Here is a 22,930-nt window from a genome sequence, read left to right as displayed (position 1 = left end):
CTAAATCCCTCAACAATTTGACCCTTCAACATATATAGATTTATATTTTGAGAATTTCCAGTTTCGTACATGCTGCCCTTGATTGAAACAATCATATGAAGCTATGGAAGTTCCCCAATGCAATTGTAACATGTTAAATGAGATTATTGCAGATGGAAAAATAGAATTTAAAATAATATTTCACTATAATTGTTGAATGCGCCATTTACATAAAATCCTGGATCTATCCTTATCCTTTTACTGCCCCATCTAACATGAAATCCTGGATGACTGGANGAATATTTCCTTTTACTGCCCCATCTAACATGAAATCCTGGATGACTGGATCTGTCCTTATCTTGTTGCTGCTGGGATTCAGAACATTTAATGGAGTGACTTTCCATGCTAATCATGTATGAATATGCCTCCCTTACGAACGATTTATACTCTCACTTGATCCAGTTTGGATTTTGAAAGAGCTAAGACTTCAACTATGACTATTGCCCTATTATCTTCTATGGTTGTTGGATATTTTTGGCGCCATCATTACAAATGTGCTGGTAAGTATTGCATGCCAGTGATCCAGTCGTAGAGTGTATTGCAATGCCTGGTGATAGAACTTCCTTGGACTTTTTCCTGGTAATTTGGAGTATAAATTTCTCATGATGGGTGGAGGTGGACGTCGAAGTTCTATGTGCAGGATGGGTTGTGGGGCTGTTATGTTTTCTCCAGTGTGGCAAAGGCTCAAGTGGTTTAGAGTAGATCACATTGAGGAACAAAGAGGCTAATCATTTAAGGTTGGTTGGGAATAGGAAGAACCATTATGGAAGGAATTTGACAGGTTAGTGGAGCGATTTGGATCAATTTCTACCGCTGCAAAGTTTGGTTGCTGAATAAGAAAGAAGGCTCAGCGTAATTTCTCTATCATCATGTCGGAACTTTGAACTATCTTCTATACATATTGCTTTTGGATAATTTCATCTGGGGGCATGGTTAGATGGAATTCTTCAAAGTTAGGGCTGGGGCATGGTTAGATGGAATTCTTCGAAGTTAGGATGGGTTTATTGGTTCATTTTATAATATGTTCTCCCCCTGGTTCATAGTTCTATCAATAAAATTAGGTGAGGAATTATGAAAAATTGCTAAGCCACAACACTCCTGAATTCACATGCTGACAGTTTTTTCTTAAAAGAGGATGTCCATCGGCATGCAAAACTTGTACCACTTATTCAATGTCTAATTTGCATGAATAACTTCAATATCATGTTGTTATTCACATTTGAGCATGAACCTCACGATTCAATATTTGATTTCTTATTTCACTATTTTTCTTTAAAAAATACGGTTGTTGTCAAGGTTGGGTTGTTACTACATTTCTCTCTGTCTTGGATCTTGTTTATGATTCTTATTGTACTTCAGAAAATTATCCCATTACAAGAAATAACAGCTTTACGTAGAGCAAAGACCGCAGGGATATTCCCTAATGCCATCGAAATAATAGTTGGAGAGAAAAAGGTAGTTTTGATCTTTTAATGCTTTATATTTTCCATTCTGCTTTAATTTTTAATTTCATCTACAGAATTAAGTATAAGGTCTTTTTATTTTTCTCCTTTTCATTTTTAAAAAAATTATGATGATTTAGTAACACTTTTTTGTTATTTCCTAATCTACTTTCAAAATTAATTTTAAGAATAAAAGAAATATTGATTTTGAGAAAACCTTTATTTTTCTTTTTCTTTTTTTTTTTAAAAAAAAGAAGTGGGCTAAGGTTTCGTGAGTTTTTTACTTTTCGTGAGTTTTTTAAAAGTAAAAAACTAAACTACTTGTCAAAAAAAGAAAATAGTAATAATAATAGTACAGAAAAAGTAAACTAAGAAAATATTTAGGAGTATATATTATCAGCTTAACTTTTTAAAAAACAAAATGAACTAGATAATTTGTTTTAGTTGTTGGCAGTATAATCAACTAGCCTAAGTAACTTATTTTGCTCACTAACTTTTGCAGTTCTTCTTTGCATCTTTTCTATCTCGTGATGAGGCTTTTAATCTCATTAATGATGGCTGGTCGCAACAAGGTAAAGGTACCGAGGCAATTCTGACAAAACAGGTGAAGAACTGTGCATTCTATGTTTTGTTTGTAACAGCAGTATTGTTTAAGTTGCAATGCAACCAAAGTTTTCCCTTAGATTCTGCTAACATTAATATTCGATTAGATTGTTAGTGCATGTATAGAAAAGTGGATGGAGTGTTATCAATTTTTTGGATGGGCGATAACATTATTTTGACATATGGCGTAACTTAATATAGTGATATTCTTCTCTCTATGAGTTGCCCCCTATCCGTTCTATTTTAATTTTTCCCAGATGGTTTTAAGTTCGAGGCAATCATTTTTCAAGATCTTCCTGCTTATGTTTAATGGGCTTTCGGACCAAAATGATATCTTGATTTTGTGTTATTGATGGCCTTCTTTATTTGCCTGTGTACCGCATGTATGGCTGTGTGCATGTGCATGCCGACATGTCTGTATGTTTGTTTGCATGTTATGGATGTGTGAGCTTGCTAGCTTGCAATATGTTCACAAAATTCAGTTTCTGTATTTATGCATAAACTGTTACATTTGTTTAAAATTGACAATGAACCACCTAAGATATCAGTGATAGCAATGAAAAGTTTTTCTGGTTAGAAAACAACCCAAGTGAAAGAATGGAGACATTCTTTTTCAGCTTCTGTTTGTCTCTCTTATGTATTAAACTTTTTAACTTTTATGTTAGATATCAGTAAATGAATCTAGCAGACAAGAAATTAGTAACCTCGGTATCGAAAAGGCCAAGGAGCTGGATCCTTCAGATTCTTCTGACAGGTATTTTTCACCTTTGTCTATGTAGTTCCCCTAGGCTCTTTGCTGCTTGACTTACTAGATTAATAAATCATCTTGTGTCTAAGGAGTATGAATACTCCTATTCTTAATGTTTCCATGGTTCAAGCCAACGTTGAAGAGGAAAATGGGCCAAAGTCCCTACCACCCGTACCAACTGATGTAATTCAGGAAGCAGAGCCAATTCTTGATGCTCATGCTTCAACTTCAAGAAAGATGATGTGGAAGCAGGAAGACACAGAAGCTCCCAAGGGTGGGTTTGTAGCATTTAATTTCTCTTTTCTCTTTTCTCTTTCCTTTTAGATTAAGGAGTTAACCTACAGTTCTTGGATTGTGGAGTCCAAGAGTGTCTCAAGTCATTCTCTCTACCTTCATACTCACCATTGGCCTTTGGGAGGGGATGCAGAAATTAGTGAAATAAAACAAAAAGTTCTAAGAAACGTTATTCCTACTTTGATTGTTAGCTTATGTAGGAATTCATTTATTAGTTTTCTTAATGGGAAACCAAACTTTCCTTAAGACGAACAAAATAATGCACATAGGCACTTCAAGAAAGTGAAGGCCCATTGCAAAGGGAGCCAATTAAAAAGAGACACCCTAATAATTACAAAAAAAGAGGTTCAGTTGTAAAGAATAGGAGATAAGGGATAGTGACAAAAATCCTTAGATGCTAACACCCAAAGAGAGGCATGAAACCTGGTCATAGCCAGCCCACACTTCAAGACTTTTTGCCTCCTAGATTCTTCTGTTTCCCTCTAGCTAACGGTCGTACAAAGTAGTAAAAAAAATCTGCGTCCTAAAGGATGCCACCCTTATCTCCAAAACTGTGGATGGAACAACACCTCTTCTATCATTGACCAACAAAGATCAATTGTGCACCGAAGAAACGTGAAAGGTCTAAAAATTGGTTCCAAATCAAGTACCCATTGACCATGTCATAATACAGGATCTAGGTTGTTAAGTGTATAGAATCAAATGACGTGGTTCTATTTTCTACCTTTTTATTGTTGTAGCTTAGAGGGTATAATATTCCAAAGAAAGTTTGGTGGATTTCCTATTCCCTCTTTATCTTCATTACAGCTTGGTTCTTTGGAATAAAAAATTTTCTTCAATTTCTTATCAAAAGAAGTTATATACTGTATCATTCTCTGGAAAAGTTGTGCCTTTTCACGTGGAGGCTGTGAAGGGCAGGTGGGAATGGGGATTGTTTTGGTATTTGACATAAAGAGCTATTTTAATGAAAGAAAGCATTTTTAGGGTGCTTTTATTTTTACTTTAGTGGTTAACTTTTGTACTTGACTTTTACTTCCACTGCTATAACAAGTGAAACTCCGGTCCTGAATGCATGATCTGGTTTGATTTTGAATTGCAGTACCAGATTGTTATACCAAAGTTGCAGAATCAAAGTTCCCGGTACAGTTTCTTTGTCTTTGATGAGTTTGACATGTAATTTGTACTTCACATTTGGATCCTCCAAGTTCACAGTTTCTTTAACATTATTGATCAGTTTTGACCAGAAATGTTGGTTCAAATTGAACTGCAGATAAAGGTGGAGGATTTCTTTAGTTTCTATTTTTCAGATGACGCAGTTGATTTTGTTTCTTCATATCATGAAAAATGTGGAGATAAAGGTAGGGCGAAAGATGAATGCAATGTAGAAATATTTTTTGAATTGTTTTAACTATTGATACATAGTATATACTGTGAACTGATTGTTTGTTTGGCGATACTTTTCCAGAGTTTAAATGTTCTCTGTGGCGTACTGATGATGTGCTTGGGCCTACACGGGATATATCATTTCAACATCCAATAAAGATATATTTTGGTTCGCTTTTCTTTCTTTTAAGAGAATATCTGACTTTTTTCTCCATGTTTTTGTTTCTTTTTTATTTCAGTTATATTTTTATGATAGTTTTGATTTTACATGGCTATAAAGGTGCAAAGTTTGGTGGCTGTCAGGAGATCCAGAAGTTTCGAGTTTATCGAGACAGGTTTGACAAGTTGCTCCATAATGTTTATATTCTTTTGCTGGTCTTATCCCTCTCTAGTCATCTACATTCTTTCATGTCAGGTTTTGTTTCTGCCCTACGTTTGTTTTTGTATGTTCTGAATTACTTATAACAGACTCAAACTTGTATCAAAACTTTTATGGATCAATTCTGTCAGGTTTTATTTTTCGAGGCATTATATTAGAAAAAGGAAATAATAGTTTAGCATACAAGGGAATGTAAATAAAGCGAGTTACTTGGAACTCTAAATAAAAATGAAAACATCAACCGTAAACAAAATTTCACCGTTAGAAAAAACTATCATAAAAATTGCTAATTTTAATTCCTAAAATAATGTTAGTAATTGTCTCTGTTCTTGCAGCTGATTTTTTTCCTCCAAAAATTTTATAGTGTTGGAGAAGTGTTTTTGTCTTGAGGGAAATAAACTTGAAAGTGAAGATAAATACTTGACTTTTAGATTTAAAAAACTTATTTGGAGTGATAGATGATGCCAGATATGTTTAGGAAATAAAATTGAGATTTGGAATAAGATGAAATGGCATTCAGTTTATGTACCACAGTTTATTGTTTATTGGGAAAAAAAATTAAATATCAGAGTTGGTTTGATAATGATTTAGTTGTTCTTAAATGGTTAATGAGTTTGTTCTTTGCTTTCTCAAGGGTCATACAATTTTTGTTGTTTTATAATTTACTCATAAAAATTTTTATCATAGCCATATGTCATTTTTTTAAAGCTATAAGGATAGTTTTCAGTGATCTATTTTTAGTTTTTGTAAATTTGACCAAAATTTCAAGAATGCTTTTCGTAAATGAAAAAATTAAACAAAGGAATGGTTTGTAAACTGGCTAGATTTTGAGTATAGAAAACTAAAAATAAAAACTTTATCAAGGGGGCCTTTGTTGCTATTTTCTATGGAAATGGAAATCATTTCAAATTTACGGTTACTTTTAATAAGAAACAACACTTTTCATAGAACAAATGAAAAGAGAATAATGCTCAAAAGATATAGACTCTATCGGGAGAACAAAAAGAAAAGGGAAACTCAATCAATAAAAACCAACAGTACAGAGAATTAAGGAAAAACAAAGGCAACACTTTTTAAATTACGGTCTAAGTATATGATTCTGAATATGTCTAAAAGTTCTCATTGTTGAACAAACATTATGTTGAAATAGAGCTCTCACATTCTCAGTCAAAATGATAACTGTGAGCAGTAAAATGTTTCTTAATACAACCACCTTTAGTTGGACTAATGGTTATTGAAATTTTAGGAAAAGGGTTCAAATCCATGATAATCACCTGCCTAGGATATTATAATCCTACAAGTTTCCAGATGACCATATCCCGAGGCTAATCTCGTTGCATACAAGCTGGTCCAAATGGTCACATTTGTTTCTTAATATTCTTGCTAGGAATTGATGTTGATGCCTTTAAACTCATGAAAAATACTTTCAGCAGGAAACATTCTTTCACCAGTGAAAAAATAAAAAAGTATGGATAAGATATCCTCTCTAAGGGCCAAGGGGTTACAAAAAAGCATTCCAATGGGCAAATATAAGAAAAAACTAATAATGGATAAAATATCCTCTCTAGGGGCCAAGGGGTTACAAAAAGGCATTCCAATGGGCAAATATAAGAAAAAACTAATAATTACAATTGCTTGTAGACCACCAAGTCAAAGCTTTCACATTCTCCCTGAAGTTGTCACTCTTCATTAGTGACCTGGTGAATCCTCTCATTTACTCTAACAAAATCCGTAACATAATGCTTGGTAAAAGCAAGTTACATGTGTTAGACCTCCAATCCAAAGGGTTTATTCAAGGAAAGGCAAACCCGGAAATGTGACTGTTTTAGTTAGTTTCCTTGTTTGAGTATTTTGGATTAGGGAGTTATAACTCCTTGAGTCAGTTATGTTGGTTTTGATATTTTGTTTATATGCTGTGTTTTTGTAATGACCGAGCATGATCTTGCATTTTATGTGGTTTCTTGAGGAATGTGGAGAGATTGATGGCCCTCTCAAACTTGTTATTAGGAAATGAGTGTTTGTTGTATTTTCTTTGTGAATTTTGTGAATAGAAAGTGGATTCCTATCAACATGCATGTTCAGTTTTATTATGAGAAAACTGAAAAAAAGAATTGTCAAAATATGTGAAAGTTTTCTCATAATGAATCTCATTATTATACCAGTACGTGTAGCTAGCTTCCTGTAGGCTCTGTCAATGGCACAAATCATGATGGTTTAAAATTGTAAAATTAAACTGAGAATTTCATGATTAGCAGAGCATGATGGTTGATGTCTTCTGGTTACTCGGTATTACGGATGATNATGATGGTTTAAAATTGTAAAATTAAACTGAGAACTTCATGATTAGCAGAACATGATGGTTGATGTCTTCTGGTTACTCGGTATTACGGATGATGTCTTAGATTGGCTACTTAGATCTCATACAGGAATCTTTACTGTGGAAAAAGTAGATTCCATAGCGCCTCTTACTATGCATGTTGGCTTCCACAACAAATTTGTGGTCTGGAAGGTGCTGATTTTAGAAATTTGACTAAAGCACAGGGACCAAACTAAAACTTTTGAAACCATAGCAATAGCATGATTTTAGAAGTTTGATTAAAGCATAGGGACCAAATTAAAACTTTTGAAACCATAGCTACTAGGCTGAAACTAAATCCAAATCATAGGGATTAAATTGAAACTAGCCTAAATCATAGGATCGAAAATTTTAAAATCATAGATATCTAATTAAACTTTGCCCAATCCATACCGATCAAATTTGTAATTTAACCTGTAAGACAATAAGACATTTATTTGAGCCATTAAATACTAGTATGGCAGATATTCAAAATAAATAGTGATGGAACAGATTTGTTTCCCTATCTCTTCCATATCACAAGAATATAGTTTTGGTTGCACAGTAAGGTTCTGGTTTAATGTTTTGATGAAAGTATATTATGTGTCCAAGCATGCATGCATGCATAATCAAGGCTTGCCATTATAGATCTTGTTCATGTGGGCTTCTATCTGATTCAAAGTTAAGAGAGGAAGGGTTGGATTACACAACATTTCCTTCATGAAAAATAAGTGGAACCAGTTCGGGACGACATATCATGATTAATTAAATACCTTAGTGTCCTGTATGAAGTTCTCTTAGGTCTTTTACCAACTTTTCAACTTGCCGGGTTACAAAATTAACAATGTACGTGACTTCCTCCGGCCTCTTAGGCAAAGATAGGCATTATTTCACCTTTGCTTCACATTGCACACTCTTTGGTAAATCCAGGTCGTGGTATGGGTCTCGTCTAACCAAGCTAAATATGCTTTCTAACCATAATACTGCTCATTCTTTCTTTAGTTTCTAACTTTTAGGGTTAAGGTAAGGCAGATGGTTGATTGCCCATCTGATTTAATTACTACGTTGATATGTTGTTGCTGAACTAATGCAGCCCCTATTTGGGCTTTAAGTTTCTGTCATCTATAACTTTTCTGACTAATTAGCAATTTTTGTTTATTATTTTATTATTCGAGCCAGTTTTCTGTTGTCAATGCCTTCAATGAGTTTAACTCTCTGCGCATTTTCTCAGTCATTTGGTCATCGAGGTAATACAAGAAGTCAGTGATGTTCCATATTCAGATTATTTCCGTGTTGAGGTATTAACTAGAACTTTCAGTTCTATTCGATCCATTTGGTGGCAATTATCTCTATACTGTTTTGGGTCATAATTTCTTGACGAGGAAATTTAACGATATATTAGAAAAGATTAAAACATATCAGCGTTTATATGTACTCGCAAGACTTTAGATTATATGTTATTTGTTGAGGACAATCTTAAATATTGCAATCAAATATCCATCATTATTTCAGAAGATTTAAAAAAAGAAAAAAGAAAAAAGAAAAAAACTCTATTCAGGTACATATCTCTCTTTGGTTCGTCAAATGTTTCTTTCATTGGTGTGACTTAAAATTGTCTTTGAATCTAGCTAAGCAGACCCACATTTCTCATTATATAAAACAGTCATTTCTTAGTTTTCCTACGTAATTATCAAGTGCTTATTCTTCATGGTTATTAAGTGTCTCCCTGCATAAATTTTAGGTTCATTGGGAGGTGAAGAATGATGTCGATGAATCAACTAATGGCTGCATCTTGAATGTATATGTGAACGTGGCATTTTCAAAAAGAACAGTTTGGAAAGGTATGTCTATTTGTACGAACATTTTGTGATTTTTATCATATGGTGATTAGTTCTTTAGAAATTTGGTGAGGAATTAAAAATTCATTTCTTAGATTTTTCCCTCTAAATATTTGTCCGTTCACTCAATATCATGAGTTACTTTTAGTGTTTATTGGTAGTGAAAGGCTAGTTGAAAAATGTTAGAATATGAGGGACTAAAATGAATCTTTTTAAACAAGAGGAACTAAATTGAAAATTAGTGGGACTGATAAGTTTTATATTCCTACTTCGATGTTCCATCATCCTGGGGGCCATTTTGCAAAGCCTTCCCTACAATAGATTTTTCCCTCTAAAACCTGCCAGTTCACACAATATCATTTCATGAATCACTATTTAGTGGGATATAAATAGATGATACGTTTGATATTCATACTAACATTTTCTATCAACACTGGGGCCATTTTGCGAAGCCTTCCCTACAAGTTGTCCACTTCTAATTATTCCTTGACGAACCAAGGTCTAGGTTGAGTTGCGTGTTAGTGGGATATAAATATATGTTTACTTTGATATTCAAACTCATGGATCTGTTGATTGAATGGTGGGAAGATATTCACTTTGACATGCAGGATAGACTAGCAAGAGCTACTTCGTTTGTTGCCAAGAATGAACATTATAGAAATGTTGACATTTCTTGCAGAAAATATGGACTTGATTTGACCATTATAAGAAAAATGCTTCTTATGCTGGAGTACCACTATTGAGGTACCATTTGAATGTAGGGAAAACTTTGAATCAACTATTTATGTAAATTGAGGAAACCGCTAGAGGGGTTTAAACGATCTTCAAAGGCATAGTTTGGACAATTCAGTGTTGACCCTTTTATCATTCTTATCGAATTTACATTCAGGACAATAAGTTAATGTTCTCTCATATGAGATGGTGAAAATGTTAAGGAGCAAAATTAAAGAGAGGAACTTATAAGTTATAACAATAAAAGTACGTGGCACATCTGTTTAAGGAACTGTCTTCTTTTCGAGATGTGAGTTGTCTATACGGCGGTTATTGTTTATGTGGAATGTTATTGCGGTCAACCACAGNTTAAGGAGCAAAATTAAAGAGAGGAACTTAAAGGAACTGTCTTCTTTTCGAGATGTGAGTTGTCTATATGGCGGTTATTGTTTATGTGGAATGTTATTGCGGTCAACCACAGTAGGTATAAAGAAGTTCTGAAGCATACCAATTATTAAATTTTCTTTTCTTCTCTGTTTTTTTCTTTATCTTCTGTTAGAAGTCTGCATTTAAATTCCTACGTGTGTTTTTTTTTTCTCATCCGTGAGGCATGTAGTAATTTCTTATTTGAGTAAATGGTTTTCAGAATATGATGCTGCTGATTTAATGATGAGTTTTGTGGATCATCATGCAGGGAAAATAGTACAGTCTACTCTTGAAGAATGCCGAGAGGCCTATGGACTGTGGATTCAGATGGTATCCTTTTTTCCCTTACATATTTGGCAAGTGTTAATCAAATTTAAAGTGCTATTCAAATTTGTACGACATTCTTGCAGGCAAAGGAATTGTTGCAGCAGAAACTTAAAGAAATTAAAGGTCTGAATGTTATATAATTTTACTTTTCGTCTAAACAGTCATATTCAAATTAGGCAATTGATGAGCTCACACGTTCTGGTTACTAATTTACCACAGAGGGAAGACCAAGGGGTAGCACTTCGGGGAGTGGTAAAAATCCTCCTGTTGAAGAAGAAATAAATAGAAGCAAATCATTGGAAAAGTCAAATGAGATGAACGACCAAAGAAGATTAACTGAATCACAATTTTCCACTGACGTTGGTCAACAACCTGAAATCCTTTCTCAAGGAGTTGATTCTACTTCACATGCTTCTTGGTGGAGAGAATACGTGAAGAAACTTTGCTCTTTGTTACGAAGTCAAAATTATCTTCCCCTTGCCCTAGTTATCTCGTNTCTTGCCCTAGTTATCACGTTTGTTGTGATATTTCTAATGCAGGTATGCAATTTCTTTTACTTAGTATACCTATATCTTCTGTCATTGAATTTGCACCGGTATCCATGAATATGATTTCCAATATGATATCTGTCGGGCACCTGGCTTCTATTTTTCATTTTTGTTCGTCTAATATACAGCAAATCTTTGATGGTATCTCTGCAAGTACCCCAGCTTTTTTTCTCTCTCTCTCTCGCACCTATTCTTCTTGTGCTACCGCCAGATTTTAATTCATTTAATTTAAAATGGTGAGAACCCGTTACTAACCTATGATGAGAAAAAAACTACCTACCTCAATCGACTCCGTTCCTCTCTCAGCCATATCCATCCGTTTCCTTTCCCTCTCAAACCCATTTAGTTCTTATTTATCATTACATATTTCGAACCTCTTCTTTGCCTCTTAACTCTATTATTTATAGTTTATATATTTCTCATTCATATTTTCTTTGAATTTCAAGTCTGGAATTATGTCTAGGATGGAAGCTACGTTATCCATTTATGCTTCCTATTGGTAATCTGAAACTTATGGATAATGGTAAATGGCGGCAGTCGCGTTTGTTTGATAGGTTGTCTAAATTTTCCATTTGAGCCGAGCGTACATCAGATGATACGTTCATCTGCATTGGGATAATAATCTATGAGGTAAGAAGATATTGAACAGTTGTGTTGGGACGGACAGGCATATTTTAACTGAACTTGAACAAAATGTGAATGTTCCCAAATTTGAGCAGAATCAATGTTACTCGGCCTAGTTGGCTGAGCAGTATGTGTTCTATTCCCCCTCGTTAAGGCACGCAGCTTTTATCTCTCAAGTTTTTGTCCTGGGAATAGAAGGCTCATCTCCCTCACTTGTCTACTTTTGAAGTCTTCAAAGACCAGGAAGATCCTATTGCATGTATTTATCCATGTTGTGTGTGTATTGTTATGGTATCAGAAATAGGTGGTTTCATNCCATCACTATCCTCGGCACAGAAGAAGTCGAGTGCTGTAGGGCAGAGTATTTGCATCGGTCAAAGGAGACGGTGTATTAGGGAAAATGTAGTCAACCTAATTGATAGAGATCAAATTTCATTAAACTATTACAGGAATATTTAGCAAACGTCAAAATATTTATATAGGTTTAGGTAAGGTTTGGACTTTTGAAGTCTTTAAAGACCAGGAAGATCCTATTGCATGTATTTATCCATGTTAGGCTAGGATGACTTCTCTGTTGTAGTTTAATAAAAGTTTCAATTATTTGAATTCTATTATGAGAATTTTGATATATTAATTAATCGTTGAAAAAAAATCATTTCTAGTTGGTATAGATGTAGAAAATGGAAACATTTATTGATTGTAGAAATATTAACCGACATTGTAAACTGTTCTTCGTTGTGTGTGTATTGTTATGGTATCAGAAATAGGTGGTTTCATTGCAGAATCCATCTTTTACTTTTATAATGTTGAGGTAGTTGTATCTTATGAACGTTTGATCGATTTATTTGCCACTCCATTTCAGTTCTGTAGACATTTTGAATCTTTTTCCAATAAATGTCGAATAATTATGCTATTTCTTAACTGCAGTTGAGCATAGTGGTGCTATTATCCAGACCCCAACACATCCACATGAGTTATCCTGACAATGCAAGTGGCCTCAAATTCAGTGGTGGAAGATCGCCTGATGCCATGGCATGGTTGGAAAAGCGAATGCACCACCTTAAGGATGAGATGAACATGGTTGAGGCTAGGCTGGAGATGATGCGACGCGAGCATGCACAGTTAAAAGCACAACTAAGAGATCTTGAAGAAGTTAAATGGTAAACTTTAATTTAATTTATTTTTTCAATTCCTCTTTGAGATTAATTTATTGTATGTTTGTTTTGATGATTGGAAATGATGATCCCTCGTAACAAAGGGGAAAGAATTGAAATACAACCCAACATGTGAAACCGAAATGATTCTCAGGTGATGATAAACCATGGGAACATTTCTTTACTAGAAACTGGATTGGTGTAATATAAAGATGAGATGTCCTTGATCCACAAATGTGATCCCTCATTCTCAAATAATATTTCGCACAAAATTGCAACCATTTTACTATTTGTCCCCTAAAAGAAGCTTTACAATCCGTTGTCTCGATGCTGATATTTCTTTCATGTTATAACTACGACGCTACTACTACTGTAAACATAAAAGATGAAATGTCGAAACCTTTTTTTCTCACTGAGTAGAGAAGTTCAATTAAGTATTGTTGGGTTGAAACTCAGAGTGACCAATGGGTATTTGATTGGATTGGACATTGATTGATACTGATGGTTGAGAGAGAGAGAGAGAGAGAGAGAGAGAGAATAGGGTAAATTTGGGAGATCTAAAGTGAAGCTTAATATGAACAGGTTTCTTTTTTTGGATTCCTTAATGGAATCCAAGTGTCCCTCAGAAAAGGAACCCCACACAACGAAATGGCAGTGTAGAAAAAGAATGGTCAAAAAGTGCCGCAATTTTTCCAATCATTTGGAAGAAGAGAAATAGGATGCGTAAGTGGCCTCCGCCAAAACGAGTTGGATATATAATTTGGGGGGAAAAACATGACCACCGACCTCGGGAAGGGCTTCAGCAGATTCCCCAAATTCAAGCATGCCAATCAAACTTGACAATGATTGGAGAGAAAACAAGCAATAACCCTCACCTTTACTCGAGTTCACAAGAACATGGTTGGCTTTGCATGAGATTGAGAGCCGCCCCAGGCTACCACTTTTCTTTTCTTTTCTTTTCTTTTCATTAAAAGTGTAACAAAAATATACGTTTTAATCACTTAATTAGATAAGACTTATGTTGATCATCTTTAAGAATTTCAAAATGTATACCAATTATCCGGGAAGAGGATAAACCCAATTACAATATGCAGTATTAAATTACAAAAGAATCAGTACTTGGGTATCAATTAATATCATGAGGGCATTGTTTTGGTACAATGACACACGCTGATAGGGCATAGGATTGATCCTTATCCTATGTTAAGTGATACCATACCCCATGTGATGTTATTCAGCACTTGATATTATATTTTATTTTGTACAGAGAAAAGCAATAGATAGGCCACCTCATGCTTCTAATCTAACATCATGAACTTCATGAATAAACAAATCTCCAAAAGGGAGAAAGTAGATTGTATTCAACATGACGTCAAACCAAGTGATCCATAATAATTTGGGGATGTGTGCTACGTGTGAATGGGAATGGATTAGATGGAATGAAAGCTGAAGCAACTTAAGGAATCAAGAATCAAACTTGGTTTTAAGATAAACTTAGCACTTTTAATTAAGATCAATTTAATTATATTTTCAGCAAAGGAAGAAGCATATTCCTGACTAACTAAAGAAGATAGCACAGCCCGTCTCCCTGCATTCTATCTATCCACCACATTTTTTAAGTTCGGTTTTGTATTTTGTGCCATTACTTTTTCTTTTTTTCAAAATGGATAATTTATTTTCGTGCTCGTCTAAGTTTGGTGAAAAATTATCCAATTGTTTTGCGTGTAACTGTCACATAATCATTTACATCATAACAATCATNCAATTTAATTGCGTGTAACTGTCACATAATCATTTACATCATAACAATCATTTCATGCGTAAAGTAGGTTCTATCATTATTTATTGGCGTTGTTCAAATTTATTACAAATTGGAGTCCAAGGATCCAGATACCAATTTTTGAACCATGCAAAACACCCAAAAATACATGGATGGATTGATGACCTTCTATGATCGCACAACTCCCAAATGTCTTCCCACCTAGACCAACAGTGGACAAACGTATAAAAAAGAAATGTGGAATTGTGACTATAAAAAACTACTCATTAAGTAGCCTACTTGTAGCATCCCATCACATTTCATTCTTAGCAAGTTTACCACAAGCCTTTCTCTTTTGGAAGTTCAAGCCTAACTCTATAGCTATTTAAACTTCTAGAGAGACCTCAAAGTTTCGACCGAGTCTTTTACTTGTTACAAATTCATTCAAAATCTAGAAGTGGTTCACTAGGTTCTAGTATCATGGATCCATTGGATGACGTATCTCATTGAACTAACTTTTCTTTAGACTTAATCAACTTAATTTATCTTAGCAGTGAATGACCAATATCCTAGGGTGAGGCACGACCTCATCATATCTCGTAGGATAATATGGTGTTTCTTTCTGAATGTCATTGTGTAAGATTAACTGGCGACCATAAAGTTAAAATCTAGGGGTGTGACCCCATGTGTTAGCCAGCTACTAATCTACCTGTGTGGATCTTTTACCCCTCAAGGCATATTTACAGTACAATGGCCTTGTGCAAGGCCCCTCTGACCCTCTCCACACACGATAATGTCTCTCCTCTCCAGCTAAAGTACTTATGTAGTCCCCTCTCAGGATAGGATATTGGAATCAAGGCCTTGGCTCCCGACCCGTTTTTACACACAATAATGGCACGCATCATGAGCTAAACGAATCTAATTTTTGGAGCACTATGTTCTTGATCACGGATTGCCACTCAAGATCCTACGGTGCTCAATCAACTAGAAATTTTTTTGACCTAGGTCAACCTGATATCATCCTAGCTTTAGCATCGATAATCATGCTTGTTTTATTATGGAGATAATCCTATCGATCACCTAAAGCATAAAATAGATTATCTGAACATTCATGCAAGATTAACAGGGAGATAAAACAACGTACATCTTTAAAATCTCACTCTAAGAGCATTATAGTAATAATAATTATTACAATAAACTACTTAATTAATTTTTATTAATTATAGTTTATTATCATTAGTTACAAATTTAATCTAAATAAATTAATTATACTTCAATATAACATATATCTAATAGAAAAAAAGAAAAAAAGATAAAAGAAAGACAAATAATAATAAACAAATATAATTGGAAAAAATCATATATAAAAAACAACCACAAAAAAAAAAGTAAAAATTGAAAAGGAGTCGATACAAATAAATAAGTAGAGGAAGAAATAATACAATGCACGAGTGAAACATTATTTATTCCCAACACGACAACCTCCATAATTCTTCTTCTATGTGGTATGGCGAATAAGCTTCAACGAGGTCTGTCAACGAGGTCTGTCAAATGAGCTCTAAGAGAACTATTCAGGTCAAAGTGGTTATATAGAGTTAGTACGAACGAACTACGATAATCAAATATCTAAACTATCCTAAAAGCTTAATTAAAGAATGAATAAGGAAGGAGCGTGATTACGTAAGCTCAAATGAGTTAAGAATACCCAACAAATGCCCTAATTTTTTAGGGTCGAATACAGCTTAGATAATTGAATGAGTCATGCCTGTAGTATGTAACTAAGATTGGAAATCAAGCACACTTCATTGTTGACTAATTAGACTTATGCTATGAGTGCAGATTACGATGTTTAATTATAAATTTATAAGTGAGCTACTTACAGAGTATATTTATTACTCATTTATGCTATTCTTTCTTTCTATCCGGCGATGACCGGAGAGAGTTGGGTGGCTATGGAAGTCTGTTAGACCTCTATCTTAATTTTCTACTATGTTTTAACGTGTTAAGAAAAGACGAAATTTATGGACTTCTTGTTTCTAAACTTATTAAATATAATTTTTATGGGATTTGAGTNTATGACCGGAGAGAGTTGGGTGGCTATGGAAGTCTGTTAGACCTCTGTCTTAATTTTCTACTATGTTTTAACGTGTTAAGAAAAGACGAAATTTATGGACTTCTTATTTCTAAACTTATTAAATATAATTTTTATGGGATTTGAGTATTGTTGTTTCTTTTAAAACTATTTTTCACTTGTTTTTTTTTTTTTTGATTCATATACTATGACAGGTAGATAGTGGCTTGAAAGATGATCNTACATTCGCTCATGTAAATCAAATAGCAAAATTTATGGATCGATCCCCAGTAGATGGCCTAACAAGCAAGCAAACGACCTTTCATAAGTTGAGAATGATAGAGTNGACTATTACATTCGCTCATATAAATCAAATAGCAAAATTTATGGATCGATCCCCAGTAGATGGCCTAACAAGCAAGCAAACGACCTTTCATAAGTTGAGAATGATAGAGTCGTCATTACATTGACGTCACTGTTGTTGCACACACCCCCAAATCATCTAGTAGACTGGCGCATTGATCCAACCACAACGACCAAGTACTAAACGAAGTGGGCACATAATCCCGAAGGTACGTCACATGTATTAAAAAAAACAGTATAAATATGGGACACCACTCCCTCACAAAAATACATAACTGTATCTGTACTCAGCTCTCAACTACATGAATCACAGTCACTTACTTAATCATTCATAATAATGGTAAAGACATTTTTCGTTTAAAAATATTATTAAAAATTTTGAAGACGAAAAGTTACCCACAATTAAAAACAAAATTAGGGGATAATAGAACACATATATAATAAATATATAGGAAAAATTAATTAACAACATATATTAAAAAGAAGAGGAAAAAGAAAAAAGAAATTGAAATAGGAAGAGAAGTAATTATGCAAAGAAATGAAAATTAAAAACAATAATAATATAATAATAAAGATGGACGGTGGGGGTTGAAGTTGAAAATGGAGATTATTTAGTCGGTTTAGAAAGGTTGAATTTTGATTGAATATATAATATATTATTATTATTATATTTATATATAATTAGGGGTTTTTGGGTGCTGGTCCAGGTGCTACAAATCTAGCCAACCAAAGGACCACGTCCCTCGTCCCGCATCTTCACTACAACCTAAAACGGCGCCGTCAGTTTCTCTCAACGAGATAATATTTCTCGATTTTTCACTTTCAATAATATTCTTTAATATTTAAAAATAAAAATTTTAAATATATTTGTTAATTTTTTTTTTTAATACTTTTTTTTATAACTTTTAAAAAAAAAATTGTTTAAAAAGTTTAAAAAAATATTCTTACCATGCATATATTTAGAGTAATGCTATTTTAATGTTAAAATTATAATTTTAAACATCAATCAAAATATATTATTTTAATTAAAATAAAAATTTAGGGATAATTTTAAGATAAAAAAGGTTTTAAGAATATAAAAGAGAGTGATGGTAATGTTGAAAAAGAAGATTTGATTTGAATAGAAAGGAGTGAGATATTGGATTGAAAAGGACAAGGGATACACTTGAAAATCACAAAAACGAATTCACTAATTGAACAAACATTCACCAATTTGCCACAACCCCATTCATTTCCAAATCATTATTCAAACCCTTTTGTCATATAAGTACGTGCTTCTGTGAGCTACGTATGGAGGACTATGAGACCGTTCACTCAATCCTGAGAAAAAGAACTCCTTGAACCTTAGTTGGAAACTAAACCAAAGCTAAGTTTGTAGGCTCGTAGAGAAAGCTATTTTGCAAGTATACCCACAAATCCATATTTCTAAACCGTCATGGAGAAGGCCACGAGCACCAACTTTCCCATTGATTGTATTGATAGATTGAGGATATCAGTCATACTCTACCAATTTTACTTATGAAAGTTATCTTATTTATAATGAAATAAATTACAAAGATATGAAAATAGTAATAAATTGAAAGATACCTATGGTAATAAGGTAAATATTAGATATTTGCCTTATAATAAAATATCAAATATAATTTATTACTAAATATCCTTTAACACTATTTCTTTAGCACTTAGTGATGCATACTGACCGAAGTGCTTATATTTTCAATCGATTAACGCAGCACCATGAATATTAAATGAATAAAAGAAGGGTTTGTAGAGAAATTTTTTATTAATTTAATTTTTGTAAGATTTTAAGGATACTAATTTCAATTTGAATGGGAATAAATCTTTTTAAGTTGACTTTGTTAATATTAATCATTAGAGTCCAAATCTAAAAGGCGCCGTAATCTAGGAGCCACGATCTCCACCTGTCCTTCACTTTCTTTCCCAATTTCAATTTAAATCCTTAAATTTCTTCTTATTACTTTTTCCCCCCCAACCTTTTTTCACCTAACTCTCTTACAATTATATTCATTCTTTCCATTTTATTTCTTTTTTATTTACCATCCTGAATTTCCAAAAAATAAATAAAACAAAAATTCAATTCAAATTGTGTTGAAAAAATTATAAACTATAATTTTTTTTTTTTCATTCACACTATCTCTTTTTTTTCCTAATATGGATATATTATATTGTATCCAAATATACTAAAATTAATTACGAATTTCAAAACAAAGCCATCGAAAGTGACGGTTCGGTCGGCTATGAAAATCAAAAGAAGTCCAACTACAGTTGTCATCAATCACAACGAACATGTCTCTTTCTTTTTAAAATATGAAACTCTTCGATATAGTTGGTACAACATTGGCATCGTGTTTGTTAATATTATATGAATAAAAGAAAAAAAAAAGATTAGTGTTAGTGTAGCCCCATGTCAAATATTTAATATTTTTATGGGTCATAGTTTGAATAAGCGAATGGTAAGAAAAGACTCTTAAATTAATTAACCATCTATGATCCATACAAAATTTTGTGGTGTAATAAATGTGAGGTAGAAAAAGATAATCAAAATCTCGAGCGAACCACATGAAAAGAGGAAATTAATTAGTTTAATCAATTAGATTAGCATCATCAAATTCAAAAAGATAGATATTATCTTGACTTCCTATTAAAAAAAAATCGATTAATTCAATTGAATTTATTATTAATTTTATTTTTCTAAATTAAATAACATAAATTTGTGCACGCATGCCTCCACGGTTCAACAATTATTGATTCAAACGTGAACATTCAATATTTCAATGACAAAATATTATTTTAGTATTTTTTTTAACTTATTTTTATTTTTATTTTATTTTTATGCTATACAAAAAGTAATTAATTTTATTGTTAATTTCTTATATATATATAAGTCTTTATTAGACTTCCATTTATAAATTTTTATGTGGAATAAAAATAATTTAAAATAATTAATTTTAATATTTAAAAAGAAAATAAGAGAAATTGTGGGAAGTAAACTAAGTTTGAAAGAAAAAGAAAAAAAGGATTATGGGGAGAGTAGGTGTGGACGGCAGAGAGCAGGGGCAGTTTGGGAAGTGGGAATTGGAAGGCGCACGTGGGAACTACATGTTGAGCGTCCCTGACCGAACGGGGTCGGTGGTCCAATATTTTCGATTTTTATTTTTCAATATTTACGGTCGGTCTCAAATCTCAAATCATAAAGGAAGGGTCATTTTAGTCATTAATTAAAACTTTACTTCCATTACGTCACGTTCTCTAGCAAAAATACAACCCTCGCCTTTTCCTTCTCTCTCTCTTCTCCTCATTCGCTATAATATTAATAATAATTAATATATATATATACATTCCTAATACTAATGTTTTTTCAACTACCCTTTCAATCAATCATTATTTCTTTTTTATTTAATAAAAATGATATTCAAAAATAAAAAATATATATAAAAAAAAAAGGAAAAAATTCTCACTTCCATTTCACGTGAATATTAATAAAAATAGATATTTAGAACGAGGATGGAAAGGTTTTCATCTCGATCTATAGACATCTCTAATTATAATCAAACTTTCCGCGGAGATTATGATTTCTTTTTTTTTTTTCATTTGTCTTGTTTTTATTTGTTTTATTTTATAATAAAAAAAAATGAAAAGGCAGATTTGGAAGGGTAAAATCTTAGAGATGTTAATTTATTTTCTTTTATTTGAAGGATAAAAAGAAAAAAAAAATGAAAATTCACTGTCCCAGCTGTGAAAATGTGGGCGGTGAAATGGTAGACGTGAGCAGAGAGAAGAGATGAATATGGGTTAGTTAGTGTTAGGAAATGTACAGGTTGTGCCACGTAGTCAGATCCTATGGATATGATTTGTACAGTTTGTGAGCGGAGGCGGGTGGTGGGTTTGGTAATAAAATTAATTTCCTCATCGGAGTATTCTGCGAGCCGTTGCTCTGAATGGACAGCTGGAACTAACAAATCCATCAACCAAGTGAAGGTACGTGTTCAAATCATGACACGTGGCGGCGTTAATCCCCGTAAGGTGTGGTGAGTCTCGGCTACTCAGCCGCAGTTCTCGTCCTACATCAGAGTACGCCCAGTGCGTATCCTCCACGCATTTCTGAATCCACCGTGGCACTCCGCCACCCTTCAATTTCGATGCCACCGCATTCCCCGCCTCCTCCTCCTCCTCCTCCTTCACAACAAACCCAGGCACTTTAGTGATGACATCATCCGAATTCACAATGCGCAACACCTTGGTCCCTTGCTTCTCCACTCGCTTCCTAAAGGTAGTATTCCCCACGCGCGGTCCACCAAACGACATCACCGTGACCATAGGCGCTCGTTTGAAGTAGTCTTTTATATCATAAGCGGCGAGCGTTGCAAGTGCGGCACCCAAGCTATGTCCTGTAATGGTTAAGCTAAGAGGTTGGTCTCCATATGATTGTAGCAGCCGGGATATTTCGTCACGTACCATTTGGCGCAAGCTTGGACACGAATCCGTCTCGGAAGTGTAAAGACTAAGGAACCCACTTTCAACTGCCATGTGGGGTCCACACCCAGTACTGGGAAGTTTAGTGAGTGTGGCTCTGACATTCTCAAGCCACTCCAAGCAAGTAGCAGTGCCTCTAAAAGCAATGACAACATCCCGCCGTCCAAGCCGGGAGATTTCCTGCTTGTCCTGACAAACAGCCACATACCCAATCCAGCTAGAGTTAGTAGCAACAGAGGGAGCCTTATGGACCCACCCGGGGAGGCGAATTCCAGAGGTAGCCCTCAAATGCTTAGACACACGGTAGCCAGTGGCAGGAAGGCCAGAGCGGTCAAGCAATGAGGCCTTGGGGTATAGACAAGTAGCATAGGAAGGGGAAGAAGGGTCGAAATCGAATGACTTGTAAGCCGCATCCACAAACTGCCCATAACGAAGAATCTCATTGCGGAGATTCTCATCAAGAGGGTCAAGCAATCCCTCCCAATTATGAAGCCCTTGATACTCCCTCCACCGCTTGCCTAGCTTCAACTTAACACAAGGCGAGGACACCGCAGCTGAAATGGCAGTGCACATAGGTTTCCTCATATGGGTATTGTTATGGAAATGATGAGGAATCCAAAGCCTGGGATTTTGAGGCACCCTGATACCACAAAGCCCCATGTTCTTTAAACAACGTTTGAAGCTAAAGAAGGTGAGAGAAATTGTAGGGGTATATATAGGGAAGTGTAAAACAATGATGCGTGGAAACCAATACCCTCTGACCCCCCCCTACTTTGTTACACTTTGGTGGTTGGAGTTAACCGCATAAAAGCTAAGAATGCAAATATGGGTAGCACACAAATGATGAGCAACGAAATACGTAAAGCGAATGACTACTTATTTCAATTCAATTTTTGTTTGTTCATAGTTCAATGAAGCTTCAATGATTGGCAACGGATTTAGTATTGAGCTTCGTTTCCTGTTTCCTCCCCTTTTAATTTGCTCCACCAATTCATGTTAATACGCATTATTTTGCTTGAATATTCATTTAGGAAGTTTTAGATATGAGACACTAAAAGACGTCTACAAAACATCCCCACTTTGATACCCATTGTAATTAATTAAACCATCGTAAACAAAATCAGTGATACGAGGAACAGGGATTGGTTATATACGAGGATGTTGGAGAGGGAGATAGATAGGATTAGGCAATGGGGGTTATGTTGTTTTTCACATGTTCTTCTTCAACTTGGTTTATGTTTTTCACGTTTTCCAATTCTAAAATGCTTTAGTTCTTCATTACTGTTGTTATTAGTGTTTATGTTATATTGGTTGTGACAGAGCACACAAACTAAAACTAAAAGCCCAATGGGTAAATGGGGAAAGTTTTGATGTTCTAAATAAACAACGCAT

At 34.2% G+C, this 22,930-nt stretch overlaps 2 protein-coding genes across 3 annotated transcripts in view; one reads left to right on the top strand and one right to left on the bottom strand.

Annotated features, from left to right (window-relative positions):
* LOC111799702 (protein VASCULAR ASSOCIATED DEATH 1, chloroplastic) overlaps positions 1-13,130 on the top strand; it is a 28,073-nt gene extending 14,943 nt beyond the window's left edge. The window contains exons 5-18 of one of the 2 annotated variants that reach the window (XM_023683148.1): positions 1,399-1,494; positions 1,984-2,085; positions 2,750-2,838; positions 2,925-3,106; positions 4,226-4,266; positions 4,397-4,484; positions 4,592-4,678; positions 4,790-4,844; positions 8,455-8,521; positions 8,965-9,064; positions 10,467-10,528; positions 10,609-10,648; positions 10,745-11,064; positions 12,625-13,130. In XM_023683148.1, coding sequence (XP_023538916.1) covers positions 1,399-1,494; positions 1,984-2,085; positions 2,750-2,838; positions 2,925-3,106; positions 4,226-4,266; positions 4,397-4,484; positions 4,592-4,678; positions 4,790-4,844; positions 8,455-8,521; positions 8,965-9,064; positions 10,467-10,528; positions 10,609-10,648; positions 10,745-11,064; positions 12,625-12,861 — 1,566 coding nt within the window. In that variant the 3' untranslated portion in view covers positions 12,862-13,130. Of the gene's footprint in view, positions 1-1,398; positions 1,495-1,983; positions 2,086-2,749; positions 2,839-2,921; positions 3,107-4,225; positions 4,267-4,396; positions 4,485-4,591; positions 4,679-4,789; positions 4,845-8,454; positions 8,522-8,964; positions 9,065-10,466; positions 10,529-10,608; positions 10,649-10,744; positions 11,065-12,624 lie in introns of both variants that reach the window. The other variant, XM_023683147.1, reaches the window with a different exon arrangement.
* Positions 13,131-20,900: 7,770 nt separating this feature from the next.
* LOC111800086 (phospholipase A(1) DAD1, chloroplastic) lies at positions 20,901-22,198 on the bottom strand. Its single transcript, XM_023683669.1, has one exon. It carries the CDS (start codon positions 22,196-22,198, stop codon positions 20,972-20,974), a length of 1,227 nt encoding a protein of 408 aa, XP_023539437.1. The 3' UTR covers positions 20,901-20,971.
* Between the last annotated feature and the right edge of the window lie 732 nt (positions 22,199-22,930).

The sequence above is a fragment of the Cucurbita pepo genome, chromosome LG08 (genome assembly GCF_002806865.2).
Source record: "Cucurbita pepo subsp. pepo cultivar mu-cu-16 chromosome LG08, ASM280686v2, whole genome shotgun sequence".
NCBI classification, from domain to species: Eukaryota; Viridiplantae; Streptophyta; class Magnoliopsida; order Cucurbitales; family Cucurbitaceae; genus Cucurbita; species Cucurbita pepo.
The sequence above is the reverse complement of the archived record's forward strand: the minus strand, read 5'-3'. Positions and strand labels throughout refer to the sequence as shown.